We start from the raw sequence: 13,553 nt of genomic DNA, 5'->3' as shown, positions 1-13,553 counted from the left end.
ACAACTGGGAAGCTGTCTATCCAAATTTTTATTGTTCCATTGGTGCTGAAACAGACATTCTTGTGCTGGTGGTGTGAAGGTTACAATCCGCCGTGTGTCTGAGCACTGCAACTGGGGGCTGGCAGAGGCGCCGGAGAGGAGCCTGTCCCGTTTTTTTGTGGTCCTGGTAGCTCAGCCATTCCCGACGCCCAGCTGGCTGTCCATCAGTCTTGAGCGACTGGCCCCTTGGGGAGGGGGAGGGGGCTTGGCATCTGGTCGGGGGGCTGCAAGAGTTGGCGCGTCCAGAGGAAGACAAAAGTGCTCAAGGGGTGCAGGCAAAGCAGGTTTTCCTTCAAAGCGACACACCAAGCACATAGCTCAGCCCTGGGGGTCAAGCTCATGCCCGCTGCAGGGACTGCTGAGCTCAGCACAGGTGCATACTCAAATCCGTGAACAACAATTAAAGGCGGGCGGAACAGCTTTATGAAGGATAGGGCTACTGGTGGACACCATGGGTGGTCCAGGCTAGCCTGATCTCAGAAGCTAAGCAGGATCGGTCCTGGTTAGTCCTTGGCTGGATGACCACCAAGGACGTCTGGGGTTGCTACGCAGGGGAAGGCAATGGTAAACTGCCTCTGAAGGTCTCTCGCCTCGAAAACCCCACAGGAATCAGTGTGCAGTGGCTGTGACTTAACAGGAACAATAGCTAAATGGAGCACAGAGGCAGAATGTCTCTGGCAGTTCTTAGCACCTCCATAGCAGGGCTATTGTCTGTGAACTGCTGGGGCTCTGGACATGGTCTGCTGGACTAAATGGACCAATGGTCTGATCCAGCTGAACTACCGAAGGGGAACATCAGACAGTAGATGGCCTGCAGATGAGAATGTGCCCACCGGAGCAGTTGGCAGGGAAAGTGTCCTTATTTCATGGGAGAAGGAAAGATGGCCAGTTCTTTCCCTTCTTGATTTTCTGAAAGATGAAGGGGCCCTACAAAACGACTACAGCCTAACCAAACTTTCTAGGTTTGGAGGACAGCCATGCTGGCCTGCAGTGGAAGATCAAGCCGGCAGCACCGTCATGGTCAACGAGACTTTCCGGACGTTGGCTTTTGAGAGTCAAAGGAGTTCTCTGACCAAGGGGGCTCCGGCTCTCAAAAGCCGAAAGCCCAAAAATCTTGTTGGGTTTCTATGGTGCTACCAGACGTGACTTGAGCTCCCAGCCTTCTTAGGAAGGGTGTTCCCCTGAATTCAGTGGCACTTACCAGCATGACCCCACACATGTTAGTCCCTTAGCCGCACATCACATTAAAGCCTCTGGTCTCTCAAGGGACACATTGTTTGCAACATACTTTGAACACTCAAAAGCAATTCACAAGATAAATCCTAACGACAACTGGCACTTTGTTCTTAACTCAGTGCTCCTGCTGGGGAAGGGGGAGGAGAGTAGCTACAATCTAGGAGGGACAGGGCCTCAGCCCTGATGCCTATGACATCTTTGTACAATTCGGCTTTTGTTTTGGAGATCTGGTGCCGAGGCCCTTCTGTACAAGTCGGAGAGAGGTGGGGACCCCCAACGGCTCCAGAGCTCGCCTTCCTGTCCTGTGCCGTGGCCATCACAGCCAAAGGATCATGCCTGGGGTGGGGGTGGAAACAGGACTTGGGCCATGCTGTCTTGCTGCAGACTAAGCACTGCACATGCAGCTGAGCACAAAAACAGCCACACTGGACTCTTGGGGTCAGCAGCTTATCTGTATGCAGTCTGTTCTCTCGTGGTAGAGCAACTCTGCCATGCCAAAGGGAGTGGGGGCATTGTGCAGGCAGGGGAAAATAAGAGACTCTCAAAAAGGAATAACTTACTGTAAATAAAAATACAAATATCAAAAGCACGTGTGAACGAGGGGAGGCCATGCCCATTGTGTTCTCCTCTGAACAGCTCGGGCCTGGGCCAGCCCCCTCGAGCTAGCTTGACCTGCCCACAGCCCAGCCTGCCCCTGAGGGGGCGGGAAGGCTGCCGCTGGCCCCCGGGACTCTGAAGGCAGGGTGTACGCGAGGAGGGAGGGAGCAGACTGCAGGAGCACATCAGGGAAGGCCAAGCCTTCCTCTGTTCCCCACAGCCCCCCTCCCTGGGGTGCCAGGCTTTGGGGGCAGGGGGGCTCCTGGAAGAAGAGTGTGTGACAGGTGAGGTGGGTAGGAGGGGGTGGGCTAGAAATGTTGCTGCCGCATCCGGAGCTCATGGCGCCGCAGGTGGTTGTAGAGGGACTGCACGTACGTGAACACGCATTTTGCGTCTGGACGCTTCCCCATGATCATCATGTCTTCTACGTCCACCAAGGGCATGCAGTCCACAAGCATCCTGCAGAGGGAGAGCATGGTTAAGGCCTGGAGAGAGAGGCAGGCAGGCAGGCAGGCAGGCAGGATGCCACTAATGGCCACTGGTCCAACCTATGGGGCACGATCCACCCGGTGGTTCTGCTGTGCTCTTGCTTGGCTCTGAGGAAGATTTCCCAGGGCCCCCACAAGATTCCCCAGGGCAGGAATTGCCTTTGGATGTTCAACCTCAGTCAATGGGACATCCTGCCCCTCCCATTGTCTGATGCTGCATTATGTATGGCTGCTTTTTGTACCACTAAGGAAGACTGATCTCATCTGCTTGCAAATACTTAGCAGGATCAGCTGTAGTCCATGCTTGAACGAGAGACCACCAAGGAGACCACCAGGGTCATTGTGCAGAAGCAAGTCATGGCAAACCACCCCTGAACATCTCTTGCCTTGAAAAATCTATCTATAGGGTCACCACAAGTCAGCGGTAAATGATGGGCACAAACCAAACCATGAAGCAAAATTAATCACAATTTTTTCCTTTTCGTAGTTCAGGGACAGATGATCGTGATGGGTCTACTGTCACAAACTTTTTGAGCGGTTTGTGTGGTTCATGGTAGTTCGTGGATGGAGCAGAAAGCAGCGGTTTAAAGGGATTTGGAGTCTCTTTAAACCCCTGTTTTCTGTTACCCATCCAACAGGACTGCAGAAGACAGCCCAGAACAGCTGAGCAGCAGGGAGCACACTTTCCCTGATTGTGCCCAGCCATGGCTGTGTCCTGATGGCAAAGAAACAAAGGAACGCGGGGTGAATAGGAAGTTAGGTCTGGGTGAACTCTGGCCCATGTTCAGCCAGAGCATTCACTGGGCAGCCATGCAGGAGAAACAGTTCTGCCCACCCTACTTTGCAGGCCTGGTGTGAAGACACGTGAATTAAAGAATTTGTTCACTCAGTACGCAGTATTAAAAAAGATCTCATTCTTAAAAGTATTACACGTATAATTTAAAGCATGTACTCTTGCTATTATTGAAATGTAAGCGTTTTGCCAAAAGAGGTGGCTGGGGTGCCTGGTGGGCAGACTTCTCAATCACTCTCATCTCTCCCCCTCGATCCGGTATTACATCCTGGATCCATGAGATACTAACAGCAGCTGCAAAATTGCCCACTCTGACTCCCACCCCAGGCTGCTGTGAAGGGAAGGCAACAACTCAATTTTTTGTTGAAACCAATAGGAAGATTAAAAACAAATTGAAGAGTTTGTCCTTAGAAAGGAATCTGTTGGGGTAGCCAATGCCTATACCCTGAAATCTAAAATCAATCCCAAGAGTCTTCAAAAGAAACCCCCCTCCCCTGTTCCTATCCTCCCGATTTTTGAGATAACCACAGCAGAGCAAGTATGAAACCATCTTCGTACCCCTGTCCCTAAGAAAAGACCGTGATCTACATAAGGATGGGGCACTGACCCCCACGCTATGGGTGGGCAAACCTTCTCCATCACTTTGCAGCAATTCAGGAGTGGGCGGAGAGCATCCGAAAGGGGCACGTTTGCCCAGTCATGGGGCACTCAGCCCAAAGGGAAGGATGCATCTTTCTGCAGCTATCCAGGATACTTAAACAGACTTTCCATGCCTGGAGACGGGATAACGGTACAGCAGAGCCCACCGACACCAGCCTTCGCTTCCCCTAAAGACTCTCCCACTGACTCTTCCTACGCGCCCCACCCTTTCAGCTCAACCAAACACCATTTCGTAGCCCTCTCCAATGCTTAGTTTCAGGTCAAGCCCATACGAAGTAGGGCAGAAAGGTCATTTGGGAGGCCCAGTGCAGCTTGGGTGATGGAAAAACCTGGGCAGGCCCCCAAGAGCAAGCCACGCTGCCCTTATAAAGCCATTGTTTAGCCTCTTCGGTCTGCTGTGTACCCAGCGTCCCAGGAGAACGAGGCCCCTAGGAAGCAGAGATGCTCTCGAGACATTAACAAGCAGGGACTGAGTCACATTTTCCAAGCTCTCGGTTCCTCCAAGACTTATATAGTCAGAGCCAAAATGAAGAAGGGCGGGGGGGGGGGGGAATCCCACCCCAAACACTCCATCACCTGGCCTGCTTCTTTCTCTGCACCTCAGCCAGCTGAAGCAGAGGTTTCTGGGAACACAGGCTGCTTCTGGAAAGCACAGACGCCAATGCTGGCCGCTCTGAGGCAGAAACAGCTGGTGCCTCAACATGAGGGCCTGCTCAGCCAGTAACACGTTTCAGACCTTGAGAAGTCAATCACTATGGGGTGTCTCTTGGGGTCCTTCCTTGCATCCCTTCCTTGCATGCCCAGGGAATTGCTGGTCACCACTGTGGGATGGTAGGCAAATTCCCTCCAGGCCAGGCTGGATTCTGGAGATTTTTGGTGGAGGAGGGATCACTTGGACATGAAACATGACCGCTACAGCCAGAAAGGTAGGCAGGTAGTTGTGGATTCCTGCACTGTGCAGGGGGTTGGACTAGATTACTCCGGAGGTCCCTTCCAACTCTATAAGAAAAAAAAATGCCTTCAAGCAGGGGTCTTCTGCTCATGGACTGAAATGGCCTAGTGTAGGGGTAGTCAAACTGTGGTCCTCCAAATGTCCATGGACTACAATTCCCATGAGCCCCCTGCTGGCAGGGGCTCAAGGGAATTGTAGTCCATGGACATCTGGAGGGCCGCAGTTTGACTACCCCTGGCCTAGTGGATTGGGGAGCCCCAGTTCTTGGAAGAACGTGCCACTTGTACTCATGCACGGAGCGCAAGGGCGCTATGCCTCTTGCCTCTCCATGCATACGTGTGGCAAGAAAGGGCAGGGCAGTGAAGCAAGGTTGCTCGGCAGTGAATTCCTCCACAGCTCCGGCTCTTGCATTGCTCTGCACCACAGTCTGCCTCCCAGGTGCTCGACTACCCCTGCGCTACACCAAGCTAGCGCTCAATCTGAGTGCCCAGCTGCTTGCATGAGGATGTGTGCTTGGACCGGGGAAAGCCGGGAGGGAGAAAAAGAAAAGGATTCTCACCATAGCTCCGCAGGTGGGGAGACTAGGACTTTTTGGTTTTTACCAGCCCCTTCTGGACCAGGCAGCGATAGAATTCCTGGATGTACGTATAAACACACTTCCAATCCGGTTCCCGCATCCGGACCATGTCTTCCACATCCAGCAACTGTGGGCATTCCGCGTGCTTCCTGGGGGGGGGGGGAGGGCGTGAGGGAGGAGGGAAGCCAGTGATCACAGCCCACATGGGATGGGGGGGGGGAGGGAGGGAGACAGAGAGAAACAGAAAGAGAACGAGAGAAAGAAAAACACAAGAGATACATAAATCCAATCAACATTCCCAGTGTCAAGACCCGCAGCAGTGCATGCTCTGAGGTGCCAGGCACAACTCTCCATCATGCAATGCAAACAAAGAGGGTAGGAGCCAACGGGACTCATTCCTCATACCGTGTGACCGGCAGGGCTGGACTACGGAAGTGGTGCCAGGCCGGGGGGGGGGGGCAGGAGAGGGACGTGAAGGGCGGAAGCCGGTGCGGGGAAAATCTAACCGCAAGGACAGACCAGACAGACAGAAAGAGACAGGGCGGGACAGGGGTGCGGTGCTCTCACACCAATTCCAACCTGGAGAGGCTTTCTATATGGCGGCATATAGAGAGTGGCCAAAAGCCGGCCTTCCCCCTTTGGAATTGGGCCAAGGTGCCTGAAGTCCAGGGAAGACACGGGAGGGAGAAGAAAGCAGCAAAAGAGGGCACCTGGTGTCCAGGACATGGACGGAGGGGAGAGGGGTTCAACTGCTCTCATGGTCCACGCACCAGGCTCCCCGGCATGGGGGGGGAAGGAAGAGGCAGGCTAAGAGGAAGCCAGGAATCACCAGCAGCGCACACAGCCCTGCAGGCTAGAGAAACAGCTCCGCCCTCCCTCCCAGCTCTGCCTGGGCCTTTTGTCAGTTGGTGCTCAAGAAGCTCTGCAGGCACAGAGGAAAGAAACATCCCACCACCCCCACCACTACCTGGGGCTCCCTGGAGCAGTGATGGGCAACCCCTTTGCGGAGTGGGACTCTGGCACTCAGAGGAAGGCATTTTAAGGGATCCTGCTTCCCCCCCCCCATAATGAAGGGGAAAGCTACCTCCAAATTGCCCATCTGCAGGGCATTGCCCGATCTAGGGGGAGCCGAAAAGCAGAGCAAAATGCCTTTGGAGCACAATCCATTCTGCACTTACCCTGCACCAAAGGCACCTGTGAAGCAGCTTGGGCCATCTCCCTACACGGCAGAGGCTGCACAAGGAAGACATCACGGTGGTGCCCCTTTTCACCCTTCTTTGACTCATGTACAGCACATGAGCACTACAGCCAGAAAGGTCCATCTGAGCACCCCCCCCCCCCTAATGCTCTGGTCATGGGATTGGACTCGTGCATTATTTTTATGAGTGCAGGTGGGGATAAATCCACAACTCCTTTAGAATCTTAGTCATGGGCATTCAAGCTAGCTGTGCCCCAAAGGCACACAGAGTACTCTTGTTCTTTGGCTCCTGCAGCTGACCCCTGCAAAGGTCCTTCTTTGGGATCTCCATGGGGGAGCAGCTGGGTGGGTCTGAAAGCGGGATGGGAGAGGACAAAGGGAGAAAACTGCAGATCTGTGCTTGTTACACCCCCTGTCCCTCCTTCCGCATTCTGTCCTGCCCCAACCAGCATGGCAACTCCTCTGTGCGGGATCCCAGGGAAGGAGACTTCTGGGGCTCAGGAAGGGCTGCAGGGACAGAAGTTCTCTGAACGCTCTGCCTTCCAGGCCAACGAGGGTCTGCCCAACACCGCTCAGTTTCACCGCAGGGAAAGGAGGACAGTCGCCCCACAGACAAAGGTAAGAAGCATCAGAGGAGAGAGGAGAAAGCAGTAGACTTCTTTTCCAGGTGCCTCTGCTGGACCTGCTCCCGGTGCAGCACCCCAAAACTTCAAGCTAAAACAAAGCCAGGCTCTGGAGGAAATACCCCCCCCCCAGACCCCCTCTGCAACAGCACCCCAAGCCCCATGGTGCAGCTCTTGACCAGTGCTCCAGCATCCTCCCCCCACTACCCTCCCCACCCCTTCACATCCAACACTTTCAAAACACCCCACAGAGGCAAAACGCTCCAAGGCCACTTTGGGCTGTCCCCGCCAGAAAAAAAAAAAGAGAGATCTTGTATTCCATAGCTGCACAAATATTCCCACACACGTCATATCCCTTTATGCGCAAGAACACTTCCAGGGCCACGAATGCCAGGAAAATACGTCCACCGAGGAAACAGCCGATGGTTATCCGGACCCCCTCTCCCTGGCCGCTCCCAGCCCCCTTAAAGCAGACCATGGAGGGCAGATGCCTGCGCTAAGAATTGACACCATCCTGGTTTGCACGTGAAAACTGGGAAATTAAGGTAAAACCTAGGGAAACGTCTGACGCTCGTGCTCTTTAGGAGGCTTCTCTTCAGTGTTGAGTTGCAAGGGCTGAGCTTTCACCCGGCCCTGCCCCATACTGCTTCCTGGTAGGAAAAGGCTGCCCTCCTCCCCTTCCTAGTGGGGCTGATGGGGCTTGTGGAGAGTCCTGGGGCTGAGTGGGGAATGAGGCAAAGGGGCCCAGGGAGGTCCTGGCCACAGCCTGGCTCAGCGGCCCCGGCCCCGAAAGCCCCCAGGCCAGCAGAAGGAACTGTGTCCTGCCTCCCAGGGAGCCCCAGAGAATACGTACTCTGCCGCTGAGAAGGCCATCTCAAAGTTGCGCCGCCGGTCCTGTGGCGAGAGCTGCGTGTAGTCGAAGGCCTCGGGGAAGAAATTGTGGACAAGCGCGCAGAAGGCCATGCCGTCGCTCCAGCTCGAGGAAAAGTTCTGGATGTCAACGTTCTGCCGAAGCAGAGGGGGATAGAAAAAGGGGGAGGTTATTCGAGATGCAGGAGGGCCTGGAGAGAGAAGAGCAAGAGGGCCCGCTGTCAGGATCACACTCACCTCGTAGCCCCGGGTCTTGGCACGGCACCAGTCCAGAAGCATTTGCTTGATGCTGTTGGCATTAGGGACCCCAAAGCTAGCGGAGCGCTGCACAGCCACCTGGGAGACTGCTGGGTTGGCCGGGCTGGAGGGAGAACGTGCAGTGGCATCAACCGGACCATCATCATGTTAGGTCATAAGCCAGACGGGACTAGTGCTCCTCGGCCCAAAGGCGGGCCCAAAGGCAAGTTTACCCAGCTCCTAGAAAAACAACCCACTAAGCCAGCCTTTGTGAACTTTGTTGCCATTGAGGAACCCCTGAAACATTCTTCAGACTTTGAGAAACCCCAGAAGTGGCACCATCATACAGAATATAGTTGGGAAGCAGAGCTGGGGTGGTGTGTGGATGGACGGATGGACGGATGGACGGATGGATGGATGGATGGATGGATGGATGGATGGGTGGGTGGGTGGATGGGTGGGTGGGTGGATGGATGGGTGGATGACAGACAGCCTTCCACAGCTCAGGGCGGTTTACAGAGAACATGAAAGTCACGAGACAAGTACAATCTGGTTCAGTGAATAGCATCAGATAACAGCAACAGCAATAACAGTGACATTCAGTAATAACAATAACCACTAAGAATTGAAACAGTAACATATCAACCGTAACCATGTCAACTGTAACCCACATTGTATCTCAGAAAGTGTTGCGTGCACACAAAAGCTCATAACTTGAACAAAACTGTCTTAAAGGTGCCACTGGACTCAAACTGTGTCCTGCAACCCACAGGTTAGTCATATATGTATGGGAGGAGGCGTTCTGGGGGTCCGGTAGATGTTGCTGTTTCAACTGACCTCAACTAAACGCCTGGCAGAAGAGCTCCATTTTGCAGGCCCTGCGGAACTGCACTACCTCCGACAGGACCTGGACTTCATCTGGTAACTCATTCAACCAGGAAGGGGCCAGGACAGAGAGTGATCTGGCCCTGGTTGAGGTCAAACGTGCTTCTTTGGGGCCAGGAATCACCAGCCAGTTGGAGGTGGCAGAATGTAGTACTCTTTGAAGGGTATAGGCAGACAGGTGGTCCCTCAGGTACACTGGGCCCTGCTCCAAATTCATGCTCTAGATCAGGGCTAGTCAACCTGGGGTCCTCCAGATGTCCATGGACGACAATTCCCATGAGCCCCTGCCAGCAAATGCTCTAGATCCTTACCTTCCGCTCTCCTTCTCCAGCTTCTCGATCATGGCCTTCCGTGCCTGTGAAGCTGAAGTCTTGGGCAAGCTCTGAGCCTTCATCAACTCCTTCTTCTTCTCCGCCTGGCGCCGCTCCAGAGCGGCCAAGCTGCCTGCACGGCTGGGGCTCTCGTCCTCTCGCTCAAAGATGCTGGCAAAAAGAGGAGGGGGAACAAAGCAAAATTGGACAACACGAAGGTAGAAACATCCTCTTGGCCCAGGGGGGAAAAGGCAGCCGGGGCTCCAAGGAGACGCCCAAGGAATAGCTCGTCCTGACATTGGGGACTCTATTTAATGGGATTCAAGCAAAGAGCAGTATTGTTCTAAGCTACCTGGGCTGGAAGGGCTCAGTGTAAGCACAACGCGTGTTCCGACCCTGAGCACAGACTCACACTTGCAACTCAACCATCAAACTCCATAGCAAAGCACATTAAAACACTCACAGAGACAAAATCTCTCTCTCAACTCTCTTCTGTCCCCGTCAGACAGAAATATCTTAAATACAGCATCTAGTGGAGGAGGAGGAGGAGGAAGAGGAGCAGTCTAGGACTACCATAGCACCATGTTCAAGAAACAAGCAGTGGTCCAGAAGATTTCAGGTTCAAAACTTGGCCTCTGCCCCGAATTAAGCAGATGGCTTGTGCAAGTCACCCACTCCCAATCCCCCCTGTAACAGGAAGGCAATGGAGTGACTCCAATCACGCAGTTCCGCCAACCGATTGGCACTGTCGCTTGGGAAAGGGAGGGAGGCGATTTCAGCCTCCTGTTGCAGATCTGCCCGTGTTACCTGCTGTGCGGAGGGCCTGTTGACCATCAGAAACAAAACAGGGGAGGGCAAGCTCAGTGGGCAGGAGAAGGAGGGAGGAATGGCCAAGTCCCATTCTGCTAAACCTGTGAATCGTTGGGATACATGCCAATAATTGTGGTCTCCCTAATAGAGGTGTTGCAAAGTGTGCCGCACAGTGACCAGTGGAAACAGTATTATCCTGAAACAGGCTGCTGAGGTAGTGCAGTGGGAGGTCCGAGCGGAATCGGGATCCACCCCAAAGTTCTTCCGCCTAAGCCTTTTAAGCTGCATGCGAGAGTCCTGCAGTAAAAAGAAGGCAATCACTCTCACCTGCCCACTTTCTTGGACGAGGATGCACTGAAGGACGATTTGGTCTGGACAAAAGTATTGCCATCTGCAAGAAAGGGGAGAGAAGATGGGAGGATTCACACACCCAAAAAGAACCAGCTAGCCTTGCCCATCAGGCCTGGCCAGCAGAGGGCAGCAGGAAGAGAACAGAAACAGGGAAGGTGACCACACACAGGTGCTCCCAGGGACCCCAACAGCACCAGGCCAAGGGCCTGGACCTGGACCTGGGAAAAGGCAATCAGGATGGCCCACCTGGCCTCTGAACATTCTTTGCTTTAAAGGAAAGAAGGCTTGTGCTCGCCTTTTGCATACAGAGACATCAATGCAAAACATGCAGGTGGCATTTAGACTCTGTTGCTCAACCAGCTTTTGGGCACAGAATGCAAAGGAACCCAGATGGCGACTAAGAAGCATAATGGCATGTCATGGAGCCATGCAAACAATCAAGTCGCCCACATGCACGGTTTGTGACGTTTACTCCCCCACCATGCATGCAATCAGCCCCATTTAGCCACCTGATGTCTGGGAGGGACATCTCTCCCCCCTTTCAGGTATCCAGACCTACACCTGCCTAGTCTAAGGAAGTCAGGAACCCCAGCAAAGGCAGGACAGCCGCTTACTTTCGGATCTCTTCATGAAGCTCGACTCCATCGTTGTCATGCGAGAACTTTTGCTGCCATCGTCTGGGAGAGAAAGAGAAGGGAGATACAGGAAGCATCACAAATGCCCCCCAAACACCCCAATAATTAATATCAGGAGGCAAAATTATTGGTGAAATGGAGGTGGGGGGTTACCCAGTCTGTCTGGACCCTGACGCTACAACTAGAAAGCATTTCCTGCAAAAATCCCAGATACCTGTGGGCTAAAGGTAAAGATATCCCCTGTGCAAGCACCGGGCCATGTCTTGGGGTGACGCCCTCTAGCGTTTTCATGGCAGACTCAATACGGGATGGTTTGCCATTCCCTTCCCCAGTCAGTACCGTTTACCCCCCAGCAAGCTGGGTATCTGCAAAAAATCCCAGATACCTGTGGGCTAACTTGTGGCTATTCACAGAAGAAAGAAAATGCCCTCTGCACATGCTCATAAGCATCTGCTTCACTGTCAGTTGTGATCATCCTAGATTGAGCTAGGGGCTGGTGCTGAATTCCGGCCCTCATTAAGACACCTCCCCCCCCAAAAAAAAACCCCAAATCCACCTCCCAGTCCTCCCCCTTAAAGAAAGAAGCAAGAAAGGAGCAGAGGCTGAATATTAACCCCCTGTCCACCTCTTCCAATGGCATAAACATCACCAATTCTTTCAGATTTATGCCACAGAACATAGGCATCTCTCGCAGGCCTAATGGCTCCAGTGGAGCCCTGAACGTTAGGTGCCTTGCCAATCACCCTCAAGGCAGCAGCTGGGAAGCCCCAAAGTGAAGATCTGGTGAAAGCTGGAAGGTGGCAGCCGCAATAAAGAGCTGGCAGGTATGGCAAAGCAGCCAAGAGGAGGAGAACTGGGAGATGAAAAAAGCCACCTGTGCAACCCAAGGAGCTGTTCAACCACCATGGCTGTCAGGACACGATTACCGAAATGGCAGAGAAAGAGAAGCAGAAAGCCCATCGGGCTGAGCATTGTGTCGATGTGCCGGTGCATAGGAGCAAAGAAGAGAGGCTGGGCAGCACAGCAAGAACACGGGGCAGGAAACAACTGCCCCAGGGAGTGCAGAGGAAGCCAGAAGAACTCCCCTCCTGCAGGAAAGGAGCTCCTGAAGTGGAAAGAAGACTGGCTGGCAGGGGAGGGATGGCACCTCGCCCAGTGTGGAGGAAGGGCGGGCAAGGGAGAAGAGGGGGAAGGCCTTCCAGAAAAGAGCAGCTCTCCAAGGGCAGAGGAGCAGTGGAGCGAGGGCACAGGGGGCTGTAAAACCAGAAGTGACCTGGCACACATGCGGCCAGGAAGCCAAGCTGAAGCAGGCTATAGGACAGGCTGAGAGCAGTGCTGCCCACCAAGCGGCAGCCCGGGTTCCCCCACAGCCTGGCTCCTTACTAGACTGAACGAGGCGCTGGGTCTTGGTGACCGTGCTGACGGCTGAGCCGTCGGCCGACGTGGCACTCTGCCGGCTGGTGGTCTCTGTGGTGTGACTGGCCCCCTTGGTCTTGGATTCCTGCAGCCGCCGATCCCGCTCCTTCTCTCGCTGCTCTGCAAAACGCACGTGCCACTGGGGTCAGGCACCGGGGCCAGGCGTTGCCTGGCACCCCTGGCACCCTTCTCAGGGATGCAAGTCCCCTTACCCAAGCTGGGCTGAGCTGAACGGCAGGGCAATGTGGGAAGAGGACGGTCAATCAGCCGGGAAAAAAATACCCTATCCCTTCAATCTTTGGAAACGGGCCGTCAAAGCTTCTTGTGGCATGGAGGTTACGCAACATCTCTCCATCTCGGCTGCAGATCAAAAGCTGTCCAAGGGAAGGCTGGAGGGTGAAACCTCACGTGCCAGCCAAAAAGCTCTAAGATTTTGGATGCCACTGAGCAGCAAGTGGAATTTCTGTGGTGTGTACTGGGCATGGGAGGGGCAGAATCCAACTGCAGCCTCGTCTTGATTGGCACCTGCCTAAGTCACTGCCTAGGGCAGGGGTAGTCAAACTGTGGCCCTCCAGATGTCCATGGACTACAATTCCCAGGAGCCCCCTGCCAGCGAATGCTGGCAGGGGGCTCCTGGGAATTGTAGTCCATAGACATCTGGAGGGCCGCAGTTTGACTACCCCTGGCCTAGAGTAAAAATTCGGTGGTCTGAACCCACAGCTCCCAATTCCTTGACCACTGCTCTGTTTCCTTAACTGCATTATGCAGGTATCTGCCTGCAAAGTCAAGACCAACTGTTGGAGTATCTTAGAAAACTGACTATGTTCATCAAGGAATGAAGAAGATAGCACGTTCATGTGATTTAAAATATATTG

The 13,553-nt window shown here is 53.9% G+C and overlaps 1 protein-coding gene across 4 annotated transcripts in view; it reads right to left on the bottom strand.

Annotated features, from left to right (window-relative positions):
• Positions 1 to 13: 13 nt before the first annotated feature.
• SMTN (smoothelin) overlaps positions 14 to 13,553 on the bottom strand; it is a 68,208-nt gene continuing 54,668 nt past the window's right edge. For 2 of the 4 annotated variants that reach the window (XM_077309284.1, XM_077309283.1), the window contains exons 15-21: positions 12,646 to 12,798; positions 11,242 to 11,304; positions 10,604 to 10,667; positions 9,467 to 9,637; positions 8,271 to 8,394; positions 8,017 to 8,168; positions 14 to 2,331 (exon numbers count right to left, since the gene is read on the bottom strand). In XM_077309284.1, coding sequence (XP_077165399.1) covers positions 2,181 to 2,331; positions 8,017 to 8,168; positions 8,271 to 8,394; positions 9,467 to 9,637; positions 10,604 to 10,667; positions 11,242 to 11,304; positions 12,646 to 12,798 — 878 coding nt within the window. In that variant the 3' untranslated portion in view covers positions 14 to 2,180. Of the gene's footprint in view, positions 2,332 to 5,324; positions 5,492 to 8,016; positions 8,169 to 8,270; positions 8,395 to 9,466; positions 9,638 to 10,603; positions 10,668 to 11,241; positions 11,305 to 12,645; positions 12,799 to 13,553 lie in introns of all 4 variants that reach the window. The other 2 variants (XM_077309286.1, XM_077309287.1) reach the window with 2 other exon arrangements.

The sequence above is a fragment of the Paroedura picta genome, chromosome 13 (genome assembly GCF_049243985.1).
Source record: "Paroedura picta isolate Pp20150507F chromosome 13, Ppicta_v3.0, whole genome shotgun sequence".
Classification (NCBI taxonomy): Eukaryota; Metazoa; Chordata; class Lepidosauria; order Squamata; family Gekkonidae; genus Paroedura; species Paroedura picta.
Note: the sequence above shows the minus strand (reverse complement) of the source record. Positions and strands in the feature narration are given on the sequence as shown.